The sequence below is a fragment of the Aphelocoma coerulescens genome, assembly GCF_041296385.1.
Source record: "Aphelocoma coerulescens isolate FSJ_1873_10779 chromosome Z unlocalized genomic scaffold, UR_Acoe_1.0 ChrZ, whole genome shotgun sequence".
NCBI classification, from domain to species: Eukaryota; Metazoa; Chordata; class Aves; order Passeriformes; family Corvidae; genus Aphelocoma; species Aphelocoma coerulescens.
This window is the reverse complement of record NW_027184085.1, coordinates 13,475,736-13,490,023: the sequence shown is the minus strand read 5'-3', so window position 1 is coordinate 13,490,023 and position 14,288 is coordinate 13,475,736. Positions and strand designations below refer to the sequence as shown.

General features: G+C 44.3%; 1 protein-coding gene across 1 annotated transcript in view; it reads right to left on the bottom strand.

Moving 5' to 3' along the window:
• The window catches only part of LOC138103310 (oncostatin-M-specific receptor subunit beta-like), a 39,995-nt gene that overhangs the window by 4,239 nt on the left and 21,468 nt on the right, over positions 1-14,288 (bottom strand). Inside the window, exons 9-17 of the mRNA XM_069001516.1 lie at positions 13,988-14,147; positions 13,380-13,456; positions 6,414-6,636; positions 5,696-5,878; positions 4,423-4,524; positions 3,881-4,060; positions 2,053-2,217; positions 437-515; positions 87-159 (exon numbers count right to left, since the gene is read on the bottom strand). Coding sequence (XP_068857617.1) covers positions 87-159; positions 437-515; positions 2,053-2,217; positions 3,881-4,060; positions 4,423-4,524; positions 5,696-5,878; positions 6,414-6,636; positions 13,380-13,456; positions 13,988-14,147 — 1,242 coding nt within the window. The remainder of the gene's footprint in view (positions 1-86; positions 160-436; positions 516-2,052; positions 2,218-3,880; positions 4,061-4,422; positions 4,525-5,695; positions 5,879-6,413; positions 6,637-13,379; positions 13,457-13,987; positions 14,148-14,288) is intronic.

Sequence of the window (14,288 nt, the reverse complement as noted above, 5' to 3'; positions counted from 1 at the left end):
CAGTCAACACAAGAATATTATTTTTTTTAAACTCTACTAAGCAAAGAATGGACAAATTAAAAACTCTAGATTTTCAGTGATCTTACCTTACACTCTTTGAATGACAGCACTTTGCTCTTGTTAGGACTAGGTATTACAGGACAACAGCACTCTTTCACCCTGGAAATAAGAGAGCAAAACGTGACATTTTTGTTCTCTTACCAAAGCACACTCTACCAGCAGAAGCCCTCCACAGATGTGTACAGGCACAGCAGCAGATAATCAGTGTCTCAGAAATGCCACAAGCCAGGTACTTAAAACATCCATGCAGTCAGACAGCCAAAAGAAGAGATGAATGAGGCCTTAAAAACAGGCTGGAAGCAACCAGCTGCAGCAGTGGTTCGTGAATTAGCTTAGTTATATTCTCTGTTTACAACAGAAATGCATTACAACTTACCAATTCATCTTCCAGTGGCATACAGCTGCTACTAGGGTTGGAACTATCACTAACAGGAATACAAAGTACAGCATGTTTGCTGTGAAAGAAAAACACTTTAAAATTTTGTTTTTAACTTCTTTCATGTTAAAGTCAATATAGTTTGAGTTTCTGGGGCAAAAATAACATCAAGTCTGTGTGGGATGCCAGCCATTTAACTCAGCAGTAAAACTGTGTGGTCCATGGTAGCAAGTTTGGCTGGAAGTTCTGGGATACATCTGTAAGCCTTTGGACCTTGATTTCCTTCACCAGAATTGAATTATTACTGGATTGCTTTTCTTTTTGCACTCATATTGGCACCTTAACTGTAAGAGTAATTAACAAAAGTTAAGGCAATGATAACCTTACTTAAGTATTGTTTTATGTTTTCTCTCAGACCTGTGGAGAAGACAGATTTTTACTGTGAGACATGAACAACATCTGTACTTCCATTTTGGATGACTATGTCCATCTTGGATGACTATAGCCAGAGAAACACTACACAAATATTCAAGTCTCCTAGGATTTAAACTGATACAAGGATCTCAGTATTTCCTTCTAGATGGAAGACAGCCTTGGGCTATGCTGTTCACAAACAGCTGACACTGTAAGTGGGTTGAGGGGAGCACTAGTCCATCCCTGCTCTGCCCTGTCCAGTGCCCTCCAGCCCTGTGCCAGAGAGTTTGTGAGTCCCTACCACACACCACAGCAGGGAATGGACACAGGTTACATGCTCCTTGTATCTCTTTTGCGTTCATTAAGCCCTTGTTTTTATTCTCTGCTTGGCTGTACAACATCTGGCTGGTTGATGGGAGCTAGAACTTGTGTGTTAAGAGGCAGAACTGTGCCCTTGAGGGTGCCATGATGGTCAGACACTGCTCTAGTAGTTAGCCTAAGATATGGCGTCTCCTTGCATAAGCCAATGCTTCCCCCCTTCCTATCCCTCCCCCTTCACCTCTGACCCTAATGACTTTTTCAAAACCAGGCATCTCCAGTTTGGATCCTAAGTTTTACAACCATGCTGACTGGTATTTTCAAGGGAACAAAGTTACGGGCAACAGATTTCCTCTTCTGCTTCAGTGATCAAATGTGCCCAGTTAGCAAACTACTGTGCCCATGCCAACAACCCTTCTGAATTGGCTTATGAAGGAGTGAACTTGGCAATGGTTTTAAAGACTGAGAGTAAGAATCAACATTAGAAGTTCAAGAGTCCATACAGGAATTATCTGTTTGTACACAAGTCTGTAGGTTTTCCTATATTAGAAAACCAGATAAATCCAAATACAATTCTTCAATGAGTTCTAACAAACAGGACTCACTAGGCATGCAAAATGTGTATATATTGAGCTATCTCCCAGAAAGATACAAGACTTAAATAAGGATGTAAATTAGGCTCATGCTAAAATTATGAAAAAATCTTTCTACTTAGAAGTATCAAAGCACCATGTTGGTATTGTTGTATCATTTCTTAGTTGGATTCTCTCTTAAGTGCATGTTGCGTTGAATTCAATGTTTTCTCTTAAGAAAGGAAGATTATTATAATGTTTTAAATCATCCCATCCTTCTGCTAGAGGACATTATTCACAGCCAGTACTCACAGTTATATGGCGTGTCTATGTATCTAAAGTTAACAATGGGAGTCTCTCCTCCACCTGTAAATGCTTTAACCACTATTTTGTATTTTGTGTTTGGCATTAGGTGTTCCACGGTGTATCTTTTTTCTTCTGGGTTTTCAATTGTGTATTTACATAGCTCTGAATCATCTAAAACAAAACAGATAAGATAGAATCACAGGATCACAGAATCACTAGAATCAATACAAGGAACCCTAAAGATCACCTAGTTCCATCTCCCCAGCCACGGACAGGGACACCTTCCACTCAGCCCCATCCAGCCTGGCCTTGAACACTTCCACATATGGGGCATCCACAACTTCTCTGGGCAACCTGTTCCAGTGCCTCACTACCCTCACAGTAAATCTTCTCCAAATATCTAATCTAAACCTACACTCTTTCAGTTTAAAACCATTACCACTTGTCCTATCAGTACAGGTAAAAAATCTCTCTCCATCTTTTTTATAAGCCCCGTGTTAGGTACTGAAAGGTTGCAATAAGTTGTCCCCAAAATATTACAAAATCACTTAACTGAAATAACAAAACATCTGCAATCCGCCTTCTTTGTAATTTGCACACTTCCTTCTGGGAAGGATGATGCATCGTGACTCACTGCCACTGGGCTGAACTCCCATCCCTTCTAACTGGACTATCCACAGCATTGCCCTCCTCTGGCAGACACCCAACAACTTGCTGTCAAAGGCTGAAGCTTGTTTATTTTAATTTCTTTTTCCTCGAGCATTTTACCAGAAGGATTTGAGTTTTGCCATTTCTTTTTTTTTTACCAGAATCCTGTAGGCCTTAAACTTATGTCAATTTCTTTGACGATAATCAAAAGCAAGAAATCTCTGCCTGAAAAAAAAAGCTCTTTTGCCTCTCTGTTGTGCAACTCCCAAACCCCAGGGAGAAATGGGTTAGCTTATTTCTGCTGTTCTCAGTCACACCCCTGGTCTGCTAGCAGAAGCACTGAAGCAGAAAATCTTTGATTTAAACTTTTTAAAGTCTAACTGGCATTATTTACAGAATTATGGTACATATATGGTGAGTTTAGTTCCGACAAGAACTTTTACATAAGGCTCCCTCAGTTCAAACTATGCTTTTCATCCTGGCACTAGTTTAATCAGAACACAGGACATAACCCAAGCAAAAGAAGAGGCAAGGAAAAAAAAATAAAATATATTCTTTTAACATGCTGGAAACATCTGAAAATTATAATGGAGCAAAGTCATCTGGAGCAGTTTTGCATGTGAAACAGAAAGATCTGATATAAATTTGTGGCTTTCTGCCACTTCACAGCTCAGTTCTGCTGAAAGAACTCCACTGTAGAGTACACACACAAATACTTTCACTAGAAAAGAATCTACATGGGGAATTTATACAGTGCTCCAATTTTGAAGGAAATAAATTGTATCCCATCTGTTCCTAAAATACCCAAAATGCTAGTAAGACTAACATGATTCTTAGTACTTTTATCCAAGTAGACCACAAACAGACGTTTTTCAACAATTCATCCAGAACTCACATCACAGGAGGAAGAACTCCTCCTATAGTACCAAAGGAGTCTTTTCTGAAGCTAAAAAAGAGTCATGGACAACAGGACAGGAGCTGTAAATCTCCATAAAGCTGGGAATCACTTCTACCTTACCAACACCTCAAGCATAGAGAGGAACCAAAACCAATAGGTATTGAAATCTACAGATGGCCAAATGAGCCAGCCTAACTGCTTAATGTGAATCTTCTAAGATGCTGCAATACCAACATGCCTTCCACCTGTATCAATGACACAACTTTTTGTAGTAGAGAGCTCAGTTACCTGGAAGAAGGTGCTTTTTTGATCCTTTCAAATTGCAGTTCCCTTGTATAGGTGACACATAAACATGGTAGCCTCTTAAAAAACCAGGCTCTGACTCATCTGTGAGATAAGAATCCCAAGACAGCGTTACCGAATGGTAAGTGAGGTCAACTTTTCTCACAACAGGGTCAAGCCGAGGAGCTGGAAGAAAGGAAATTCAAGTTAAACTTGCAATTATTCTTCAAGTGTTTTCTCTCGTCATTTGAAAAATCCACACTCCCATGTGGTGCTTATATCTTTCTTGTATTTAAAAGCTGAACAAAGCCAAAGTTCTCTACAAAAACTGTCAGCTTCACAGAGCCTTCGTGCATCTACGTAATATGCAAAGCAATGACTGATAATCACAGCTTTGTGTGCTGATATAGAACTTCTAAATGCTTCACTGAAGATACAGAAGGAACACAGAAAATACAGTTTTATCTAGCTGGAGGAGGAGGCAATTATTCTATTTGTGACAAATCAATTCAGCAAATGCACAAATCCTAAACGTGTTGCCAACTTACGCAGCTCCCTGAGATAACCAATCTTCTTTTCCAATATGGAGGCCTTATTAGCAACAGATCCATAGATACGGAATTTGTATCTCACCCCTGGAACAAAAGCAGCTAGAAAATAGTTGAACAAAAATAGGTTATGGTTTGTCTTTTGGTATTACTTTTATTTAATTGCTTCCTACAGAGGTCAATAACCTATTAGACACCTTCTCTGAGTGCTATAGTACTATCAAAGCAACTGAAGCAGACAGAGGGCAAGCCAATTCTTGATGTGCATTATGTGAATGAAACACATTTACTCTGTGTGAAAGACAGAATTGGGGGAGGGGTTTATATATTTTTTGTTGCCATACAGTGTTCAAGGTGACTGCACAATAGACTCCAAATGCACCAAAAAATACAACTTCATTTACGTTTCTGGCACAGGCAAAGGTTGTGTTTTGGACTGTTTGATGCACATCAAATGCATCAGGATTCCATGTTATCCTCACTGACATCCACTCCCATTCACATTAAGCAAGTGCAAACCACTGAAGAATTTGACAATACTCTTCCCATGTGTTACCATATTCCCCTTCATTACATGCAGGTTTCCATACATTTGGATGAATTGAGCTGCAGTTCCTTTATTGCAAATTTATGCATGCTCAGCCAAATTTTGTTCAAACAAGTTTCATTCCAAAGTGAGCTCTCAGCTTGAGAGGCTCTAGGAAGGCTAAATTCTTGCAGCTGTGGAAGCAAATCAGAGCAACTTTCACACAGCCAGAAAGGATTTAGGTCTACTGGCCACCACTGGAATAAAAAACATGCAATTGATCCTAAGCAAGGACTGGTGCTGAGATGCATCATTTGCGGCACACTGACAGCACCCAACCTCTCACTACACTGTGGGTTAAATTGCCTGAGTCTAAACTTCTGATCCATGTTACAAATATGATAGAGTTCCCTTTTGCATCTCTCTTGCTAAAATATTTTAACTCCTTCATTAACCTCACCATCCTCCTTCAAGATGCTGCTATAAGCCCCTCAGAAGAGGTTTTGTCTAAAATACTGAGTTGACTTTTCTAATATAGTATGCTGCCTTCCAAGGCTCAATAGTGCTGGTACATTTGTGGTGTCTAATTAATTTGGTAGGAAAAACATGATGCCACATGCCTTTGAAGAATTACACCTGCATAGCACAGAAGTCAATATTCCACATGATTTGTTTCCTAAATTCAATTAATGCCCACGGCTTGAAGGACGGCTGCACAGTCAGAAATAATAGTTGTTTGGCTTTCACCTGAGCTGATCACAGCACTGGAAGTGTTGGGTCCAAATCTCTTCCACTGCAAATCACAAGGCTGCAGCCTGGGAAAGTTACACCAATCAATAATGTAACTGTCATATATACTTCTGGGCTCCCAAGAGATTAAAATGCCATCATCTGTACCATTAACCAGTCCTTCCTTAAGCTCTTCGATACCTAGGAATGAACAAAACAGAATCTCTTATTATTGTCCTGCATGAGACTTCAGACTCATAAATGAAGATCAATACAGCTCCTATACTAACCAGCTGAAAACAATAATAGAAGAGTGGCATTCGTTCACTAAATGACATATGGGGTCTTTCACATGCTAAAAGCTGACAGCTCAGAAACTATCCAGCAACTGTTACTACACATTCACAAAAAAAATCAGCTGTAGAAACCTAAAGTCAGAGAGTCTTGTGACTAATCACACTGACACTGGCTACACCATCAAGGCACCTACTGCAGGTGTCAGGCCCTAGTTGTCAGCTAAATGTATTTTGGTCTGTGGAGACACTCTGTGCACTTAAGCTTAATAAACACAGAGCAATGATCCTGCAGGAGAAAATACAGTCGTAATTTTCAGATAGCAGTGACATAAGTTAAGAGGTAAGGTTAATTTATTGCCCAGGATGATAAATTATGACTTCACTAAAAACAGTTAGAAACAAAACTCTAATAATGTAATTATAACTGAAAATACTCTTACTGTTATCTGGAGCTCCAGAGATGATCAATACTGAAGGAAGTGAAAAATTAACATTGTTCTTTGCCATGATACTGATTCTGTAGGAATGGTTATCAATGAAAATCCTTGTGCTATTGTAGACTGAAGAAAAGGAGAAGCTTTCAGGCTTAGAGCCATCTTCTAGTTTTTCCCAAGTTACTTCATATGAAATAATTTTTCCATTTGCTTGAAAACTTGGTGTTTTCTGAGAAAAAAATTTATGGATGAAGAGAACAGTAACTTTTGCTGAAAAATCATTGTAAATTTTGCTGAATTAATATGAGAGGATAATTTAGAACTTTAAATAACTAACAGGATGTATTACTTCTGTAAGAATATAAACCTTTGTTTCTATACATTTATACACGTACTAGTTGAAATGGTGTACTAGTTTGAAAACAAACCAGTGGGAGGCACCAAGTCAGAATAACAATTTAATGGAAATTAAAGGAAAGGAAAAAAAGTAAAAGAAAACACTGCTTCAAACTGACAGTCAAGATACAACCTGAGTCCCTGTTAGGCAGGGTGGTGGTAGCAGTCTGGTAGAATGGTGGCTGCAGTCCTCTGAAGCGGTGATCCTGTAGAAAAAAGGGTCTGCTCTTCCTCAGAAAGTCCAGTGGTGGCTGTGTAGCTCCTGTCCTCTGGAAATCCAGTGGAAAAGGGGTCTCTGGTGTTCAGAGTCCCAGATTATATCCAAGATGGGATGCTTGGTTCCTCCCTCTGGGTGGAGCATCTCACAATGGGGTAATGAGTCATGAGGCCACGTGTTGATTAGGCTCATTAACAGAAGATAGTCCGGAGGGAGTTATCTCTGAGTCATGCAGCAGGACAATGATGGGCCATTAACAGGAAGATAGTCTGGGGGGAGGAGGCAAGGAAACACTGCCCCACCTGATTTCCACAGCTCATGAGGATGGTAATAGAATACACCTCAGCCCAGGACATTATCCACCCCTTATTCTATTACCATCTACATCATCCCAAATCAATACCTTCGTAAACTCTAAACACACATGCAGATAGATAGATAGATAGATAGATAGATAGATAGATACACAATGAAACCCTACACACCATTCTCACCTAAGATTAGGTCTCCTTGTGGTACACAACGGGTTTCCCCATCTTTCTGCATTACCCACCAAGTGTAACCAGGTCCTTGAGCAAAGACAATCCCACGGATGGGTTTGTTTTTGCCTGAGGTGGGATTAATCCAAACAGTCTTTCCTAAAATACCTCTCAGATGTACCACAGGGACTCTATCTCCATCCACTGTGTGCAAGGGTTCAGACTCGGCAGGACCAGCTCGATTGATGGATCCTCAGGTATTGACCATCCAGGTGGCCTTTGCTAATTTCACTTCCCAATTTTTGAAGGTCCCCCCACCAAGTGCCTTTAGGGTGGTTTTAAGTAGTCCATTGCAGCGTTCAACTTTCCTGGCAGCTGGTGCATGATAAGGAATGTGATATATCCATTCGATACCGTGTTCTCTGGCCCAGGTGTTGATGAGGCTGTTCTTAAAATGAGCCCCGTTGTCTGACTCGATCCTGTCAGGGGTGCCATGTCTCCACAGGACTTGCTTTTCCAGGCCCAGGATGGTGTTCCGGGCTGTAGCATGAGGCACAGGGTAGGTCTCCAGCCATCCAGTGGTTGCTTCAACCACAGTCAACACGTAGCGCTTGCCTTGGCGGGTTTGGGGAAGGGTGATGTAATCAACTTGCCAGGCTTCCCCATACCTGTACTTTGACCATCGTCCACCATACCACAGAGGCTTCACCCACTTGGCCTGTTTGATTGGGGCACAGGTCTCACAACTGTGGATGACCCGTGAGATGCTGTCCATGGTAAGGTCCACCCCTCGGTCTTGGGCCCATCAGTATGTTTCATCTCTCCCCTGATGACCAGAGGCATCATGGGCCCAACGAGCTAGAAATAATTCTCCCTTGTGCTGCCAGTCCAGATCCACCTGTGATACTTTCACCTTGGAAGCTCGGTCCACCTGCTCATTGTTGCGATGCTCTTCATTAGCCAGACTCTTGGGTACGTGTGCATCCACGTGTCGAACCTTCACGGTCAGCTTCTCTACTCGGGCGGCAATGTCCTGCCAAATCTCAGCGGCCCAGATGGGTTTCCCTCTGCGCTGCCAGTTGGCTTTTCTCCAGCGAACCAGCCATCCCCACAGAGCATTAGCTACCATCCACGAGTCGGTGTAGAGATAGAGCCTCGGCCACTTCTCTCGTTCAGCAATATCCAAAGCCAGCTGGACGGCTTTAAGCTCTGCAACCTGACTCGATCCACCTTGTCCCTCGGTAGCTTGTGTAACTTGCCGTGTGGGGCTCCATACTGCAGCTTTCCACTTCCTGTTAGCGCCTACAATTTGGCAAGAACCATCAGTGAAGAGGACATAACGTCTTTCAGTCTCCGGTAGCTCATTATATGGTGGGGCTTCCTCAGCATGAATCACTTGCTCTTTCTCTTCTTCAGAAGATAATCCAAAAGTCTCACCTTCAGGCCAGTTTGTTATAATTTCCAGAATCCCAGGGTGATTCGGGTTTCCAATGCGGGCACGCTGTGTCATGAGAGCAATCCATTTGCTCCATGTGGTGTCGGTGGCGTGATGCGTGGAAGGAACCTTTCCCTTGAACATCCAACCCAGCACCGGTAGTCAGGGTGCCAGAAGCAACTGTGTTTCAGTGCCAATTACCTCTGAGGCAGCTTGGACTCCTTCATAGGTGGCCAAGATTTCTTTCTCTGTGGGAGTGTAGTTGGCTTCAGACCCTCTGTAGCTTCAGCTCCAGAATCCCAGTGGTCGGCCCTGAGTCTCACCAGGCACCTTCTGCCAGAGGCTCCAGGACAGACCTGTTCCCGGCTGCAGAGTAGAGCACTTTCTTCACCTCTGGTACTGTCCTGCCTGGGCCAAGGGCTACTGCATGAGCGATTTCCTGTTTGATCTGGGCGAAGGCTTGCTGCTGTTCAGGGCCCCAGTGGAAATCGTTCTTCTTGCGGGTAACCAGGTAGAGAGGGCTCACTATCTGGCTGTACTCGGGAATGTGCATTCTCCAAAAACCTATGGCACCTAGGAAAGCTTGTGTTTCCTTCTTGTTGGTCGGCGGAGACATCGCAGTGATCTTATTGATGACCTCGGTGGGAATCTGAGATCGTCCATCTTGCCACTTTACTCCCAGGAACTGGATCTCTTGGGCAGGTCCTTTGACTTTGCTCCTTTTGATGGCAAAGCCAGCTTCCAGGAGAATCTGGATAATTTTCTCTCTTTTCTCAAATACTTCCTTTGCTGTGCTTCCCCACACGATGATGTCGTCGATGTATTGCAGATGTTCTGGGGCCTCACCCTTTTCTAGTGCAGTCTGGATCAGTCCATGGCAAATGGTGGGACTGTGCTTCCACCCCTGGGGCAGTCGGCTCCAGGTGTATTGCACACCCTTCCAGGTGAAAACAAACTGGGGCCTGCATTCTGCTGCCAAAGGAATGGAGAAGAAGGCATTGGCAATGTCAATAGTGGAGTACCACTTCGCTGCTTTGGACTCCAGCTCATACTGAAGTTCCAACATGTCCGGCACAGCGGCGCTCAATGGTGGCGTGACCTCATTCAGGCCACGGTAGTCCACCATTAGCCACCATTCTCTACTGGACTTACGCACTGGCCATATAGGGCTGTTGAAAGGTGAATGGGCCTTGCTGACCACCCCTTGGCTCTCCAATTTGTGAATCATCTCATGGATGGGAATCACAGAGTCTCTGTCGGTGCGGTATTGCCGACGGTGCACTGTTGCTGTGGCAATTGGTACCTGTTGTTCTTCAGCTCTTAGCAGTCCCACGGCAGAGGGGTCATCTGAGAGGCCAAGCAATGTACTCAGTTGTCTGATATCTTCTGTCTCCACAGCAGCTATCCCAAAAGCCCAACGATGTCCTTTTGGGTCCTTGAAATATCCATTTCTGAGATAGTCTATGCCGAGAATGCACGGGGCCTCCGGGCCAGTCACAATGGGGTGTTTCTGCCACTTGTTCCCAGTTAAACTCACTTCAGCTCCCAGTACAGTCAGCTGCTGGGATCCTCCTGTCACCCCAGAAATAGAAATGGGTTCTGCTCCCACATATCTTGATGGCATCAGAGTACATTGAGCGCCAGTGTCAACCAAAGCCGTGTATTTTTGTGGGTCAGATGTGCCAGGCCATCGGACCCACACAGTCCAAAAGACCCGATTGTCCTTTTCCTCTACCTGGCAAGAGGCAGGGCCCCTCTACTCCTGGTCATGTTGCATGTTGCTCCCTTCTGGTGAATATGTTCCTGAGGTCCCTGCAAGAGGATTGGTCATATTATCATTCCTATACCGTCTGGAGTTCTGTGTGCGAGAGACCGGAGCAATGTTGACTCTAGATGCGCTTCTTGTGGTAGCTGTCCCTCTTTTTAAAGTTCACGTACCCTGGCTGCTAAGGAGGAGGTGGGTTTTCCATCCCACTTACTCATATCTTCTCCATGTTCCTGAAGGAAAAACCAGAGATTACCTCTCCCTGGTTGGGGGACGCCGGCTCCTAATGGCAGAGACTTTTTTTGGTTCTGGCGAGATCTGGTAAATCTCTTCCTTAAGTTCCTTTTTCAATTTCTATGGCCTTCTTCAGTCAAGCTCCGGTCCAGACTTGCTCAGCCGAAAGATTTGTTTCCACGGATGAGACATGGGTGCGAAACGGGGCTGTGACAGTGTCCTCGTAAATCCTCAGCTTGTTCACCAGGACGCCCACCCTGTCCTCGTCTTCCCTCCATTGCAGCGTTGCCAGGTAACAGGAGTACATCTCTGGTCCAAGGCGTGTGAATCTCAACCACATCTGTGACGTGCACTGGACACCATCTGGGCTCTTAGGAAATCTCTCGTCTTCTGAGAAAATGATCTCCAGCACAGCCAATTCCCTCAGGCACCGGATACCTTGTTCCATTGTGCTCCATTTCCCTTGGTGTACCTGGAGGTCTTCTTTACAAAGGTACCTGTCCCTTACACTTGTAAGCAGTCGCCGCCAGAGGCTGAGAGTTTCTTGGGTTCTCCCGATCCCCTGGTCAATGACCACATCCCGGGACAGAGATCCCAGTTGCCTGGCCTCACTTCCGTCCAGAATGGTGTCATTGGCTGCAGCGTCCCAGATGCGGAGCAGCCAGGTCAGGATGGACTCGTTCGTCTGGAGCGTGAATTCCCTCTGCAGGTCACGCAGCTCACCCAGGGATAGCGACCGAGTGATGACCTCTGGCTCTGCCTCTTCTGCTGGGTGCGAAGGTCCTCATCAGTCATTATGTGGACTGATTTGCTTTTTGATTTCTTCTTCTACACGGGGGCAGCTGCAATGGGTTTGGGCTGTTCTGGTTCAGTGATGGTTTGCATGGGGACGCTGACAGTGCTTTTGGTTTCTTTCCCCTCGGAGTCAGTCTGTGTAGACATGGACGCTGTTGTTTTGCATTTGGTTCCTTTCTCCTCTGTGTCAGTCTGCGTAGAGATGGATGCCGTTGCTTCGCGTTTGGTTCCTTTCTGTGTGGCAGTCTGTGTAGACATGGTATTTGCTGCTTTGCTCCTTTTTACCTCCTCCTCAAGCAGACGTTGCACCACACTAAGTAGTGTTTTGTTTCTAAGCCTGGTGTACACAATGCAGGCCATAGAGAAGAAAGAGAAAACAACTGACAAGAAGATTATACCATCCTTAACATCCAGAGGGAACTCAATATTTTCAGAAACTGCTGTGCCTGGCCTGAAAGGCTGGAAGAAACCACTCTCTACTCCTCCCACCAGGGGCTGGGTGCGATTGTTGAAGAGATCCCAGACATAGCAGCCCAGACTAGGACAGCCAAGAAAAACTGAGTACATATTCCGAATGGTATTCATCGCCTCGCAGGTTATTATGCTATAGACATAATAAACCAATAAAGCAATTCTCATACTATTCCCTGGTTTTAACAGGAGTAATACAACAGTCAGGTAGTTCCCCATGTGAGGAAAAATATAGAGAGCAAGATACAGTACCCATGTAGACAAGCTGAGCACCAGGGTGAATAGGTTTCTATTTATACAAAATTGTAATTCTGACTTTTTCTCAGAGCAAGCTGCACATTGGGCGCCAAATTATGTACTAGTTTGAAAACAAACCAGTGGGAGGCACCAAGTCAGAATAACAATTTAATGGAAATTAAAGGAAAGGAAAAAAAGTAAAAGAAAACACTGCTTCAAACTGACAGAGTCAAGATACAACCTGAATCCCTGTTAGGCAGGGTGGTGGTAGCAGTCTGGTAGAATGGTGGCTGCAGTCCTCTGAAGCGGTGATCCTGTAGTAAATGGGTCTGCTCTTCCTCAGAAAGTCCAGTGGTGGCTGTGTAGCTCCTGTCCTCTGGAAATCCAGTGGAAAGGGTTCTCTCTGGTGTTCAGAGTCCCAGATTATATCCAAGATGGGATGCTTGGTTCCTCCCTCTGGGTGGAGCATCTCACAATGGGGTAATGAGTCATGAGGCCACGTGTTGATTAGGGTCATTAACAGAAGATAGTCCTGAGGGAGTTATCTCTGAGCCATGTGGCAGGACAATGATGGGCCATTAACAGGAAGATAGTCTGGGGGGAGGAGGCAAGGAAACGCTGCCCCTCCTGAAACCTGATTTCAACAGCTCATGTGGATAGTAATAGAATACAGTGCAACCCAGAACAAATGGAAATGCAGAATTCTTGGTAATGGGATCTGTCTTGTTCTAATAATACTTTGAGAAACAGAATTGTATCTCTGAAATTCCAGGACAGTACACCATCATAGTTACATGTGTTCTGAGATATTTTATATACAATCTGTTTTAGATTTTTGAAAGACATTTTCATACTGAATTGTTATCAATAGCATACAAACCACGTGTGCCATTTCCAATCCCTTTATGAAGGGCTTTGTTTCTATTTCTGTAGGGTGTCTCACCTTCCAGAACAAGGTCACATTTTGTCCCCCCAGAACCGGAGTAATTTCTCTCCACATGTCCAGTTTCCCTGATGGAGCTGCAATAAATATAGAAAAACAAGAAAATGAGAATGCTCTGGGTGCAGAAAGGATAGGCAGTTTAACTGCTTCCTCCCATTTGAAGAAATTCCACTCCCAACGTCTCCTTTTTCCCACCGCTCCCAGGTCTTGCCCAAACATTATCCTTTAACATCTTTTTCCCTTCATTCCTTTTTCTGAATTAAAATCTGGTTAGTTTCCCTAGAAAATCTTTGCTTGCAGTCACCAGACTCTTGTTCCCACCTCTGCACCATTCCTCCAGGCCTCACAGGGCACTGTAACTCGGTCTGTCCATCTTCCCAGTCAACTGGATTTCCCACTGCCTGCACTGGATGAAATGTCCAAGACTAGCAGGTAGGCTGAGAACTATTTAAGAAGACATCTTCTTGAAGTTTACTCAGTGTGTTTCTTTTATGCATGCAACAGGCCTCTGCTTTAGCTACACAGCAGAAGAGTAACAACAAACAGCAAAGACAGGTGCCAAGCAAGGAACATCCCTCAAACTTTGCTTCTCCACAGGTTGGACATACTTCCTTCCTTTGTTCTGATGGGCAGGGGTGGGCTCCACTCACTCCACCTCCAGAAGTGCTTGGCCGCCCCGCAGCGCACCCTGGCCGTGTACTCCGTGTACGGCTGCAGCCCACGCACCGTGACACGCTTGTGCCGTGACTCCACGTCGGAGCTGTTGTGCTGCAAAACACAAAGACACAACAGCCACAGCTCAGAACAGCATCTTCAGCAAAACGTTATGAGAAAATAGCTCTTCCTCTAGACCCTGCAAAAGCCAGTTAAGCTTCACTTGGGAAAGACAATCATGGCACAACAATCAAA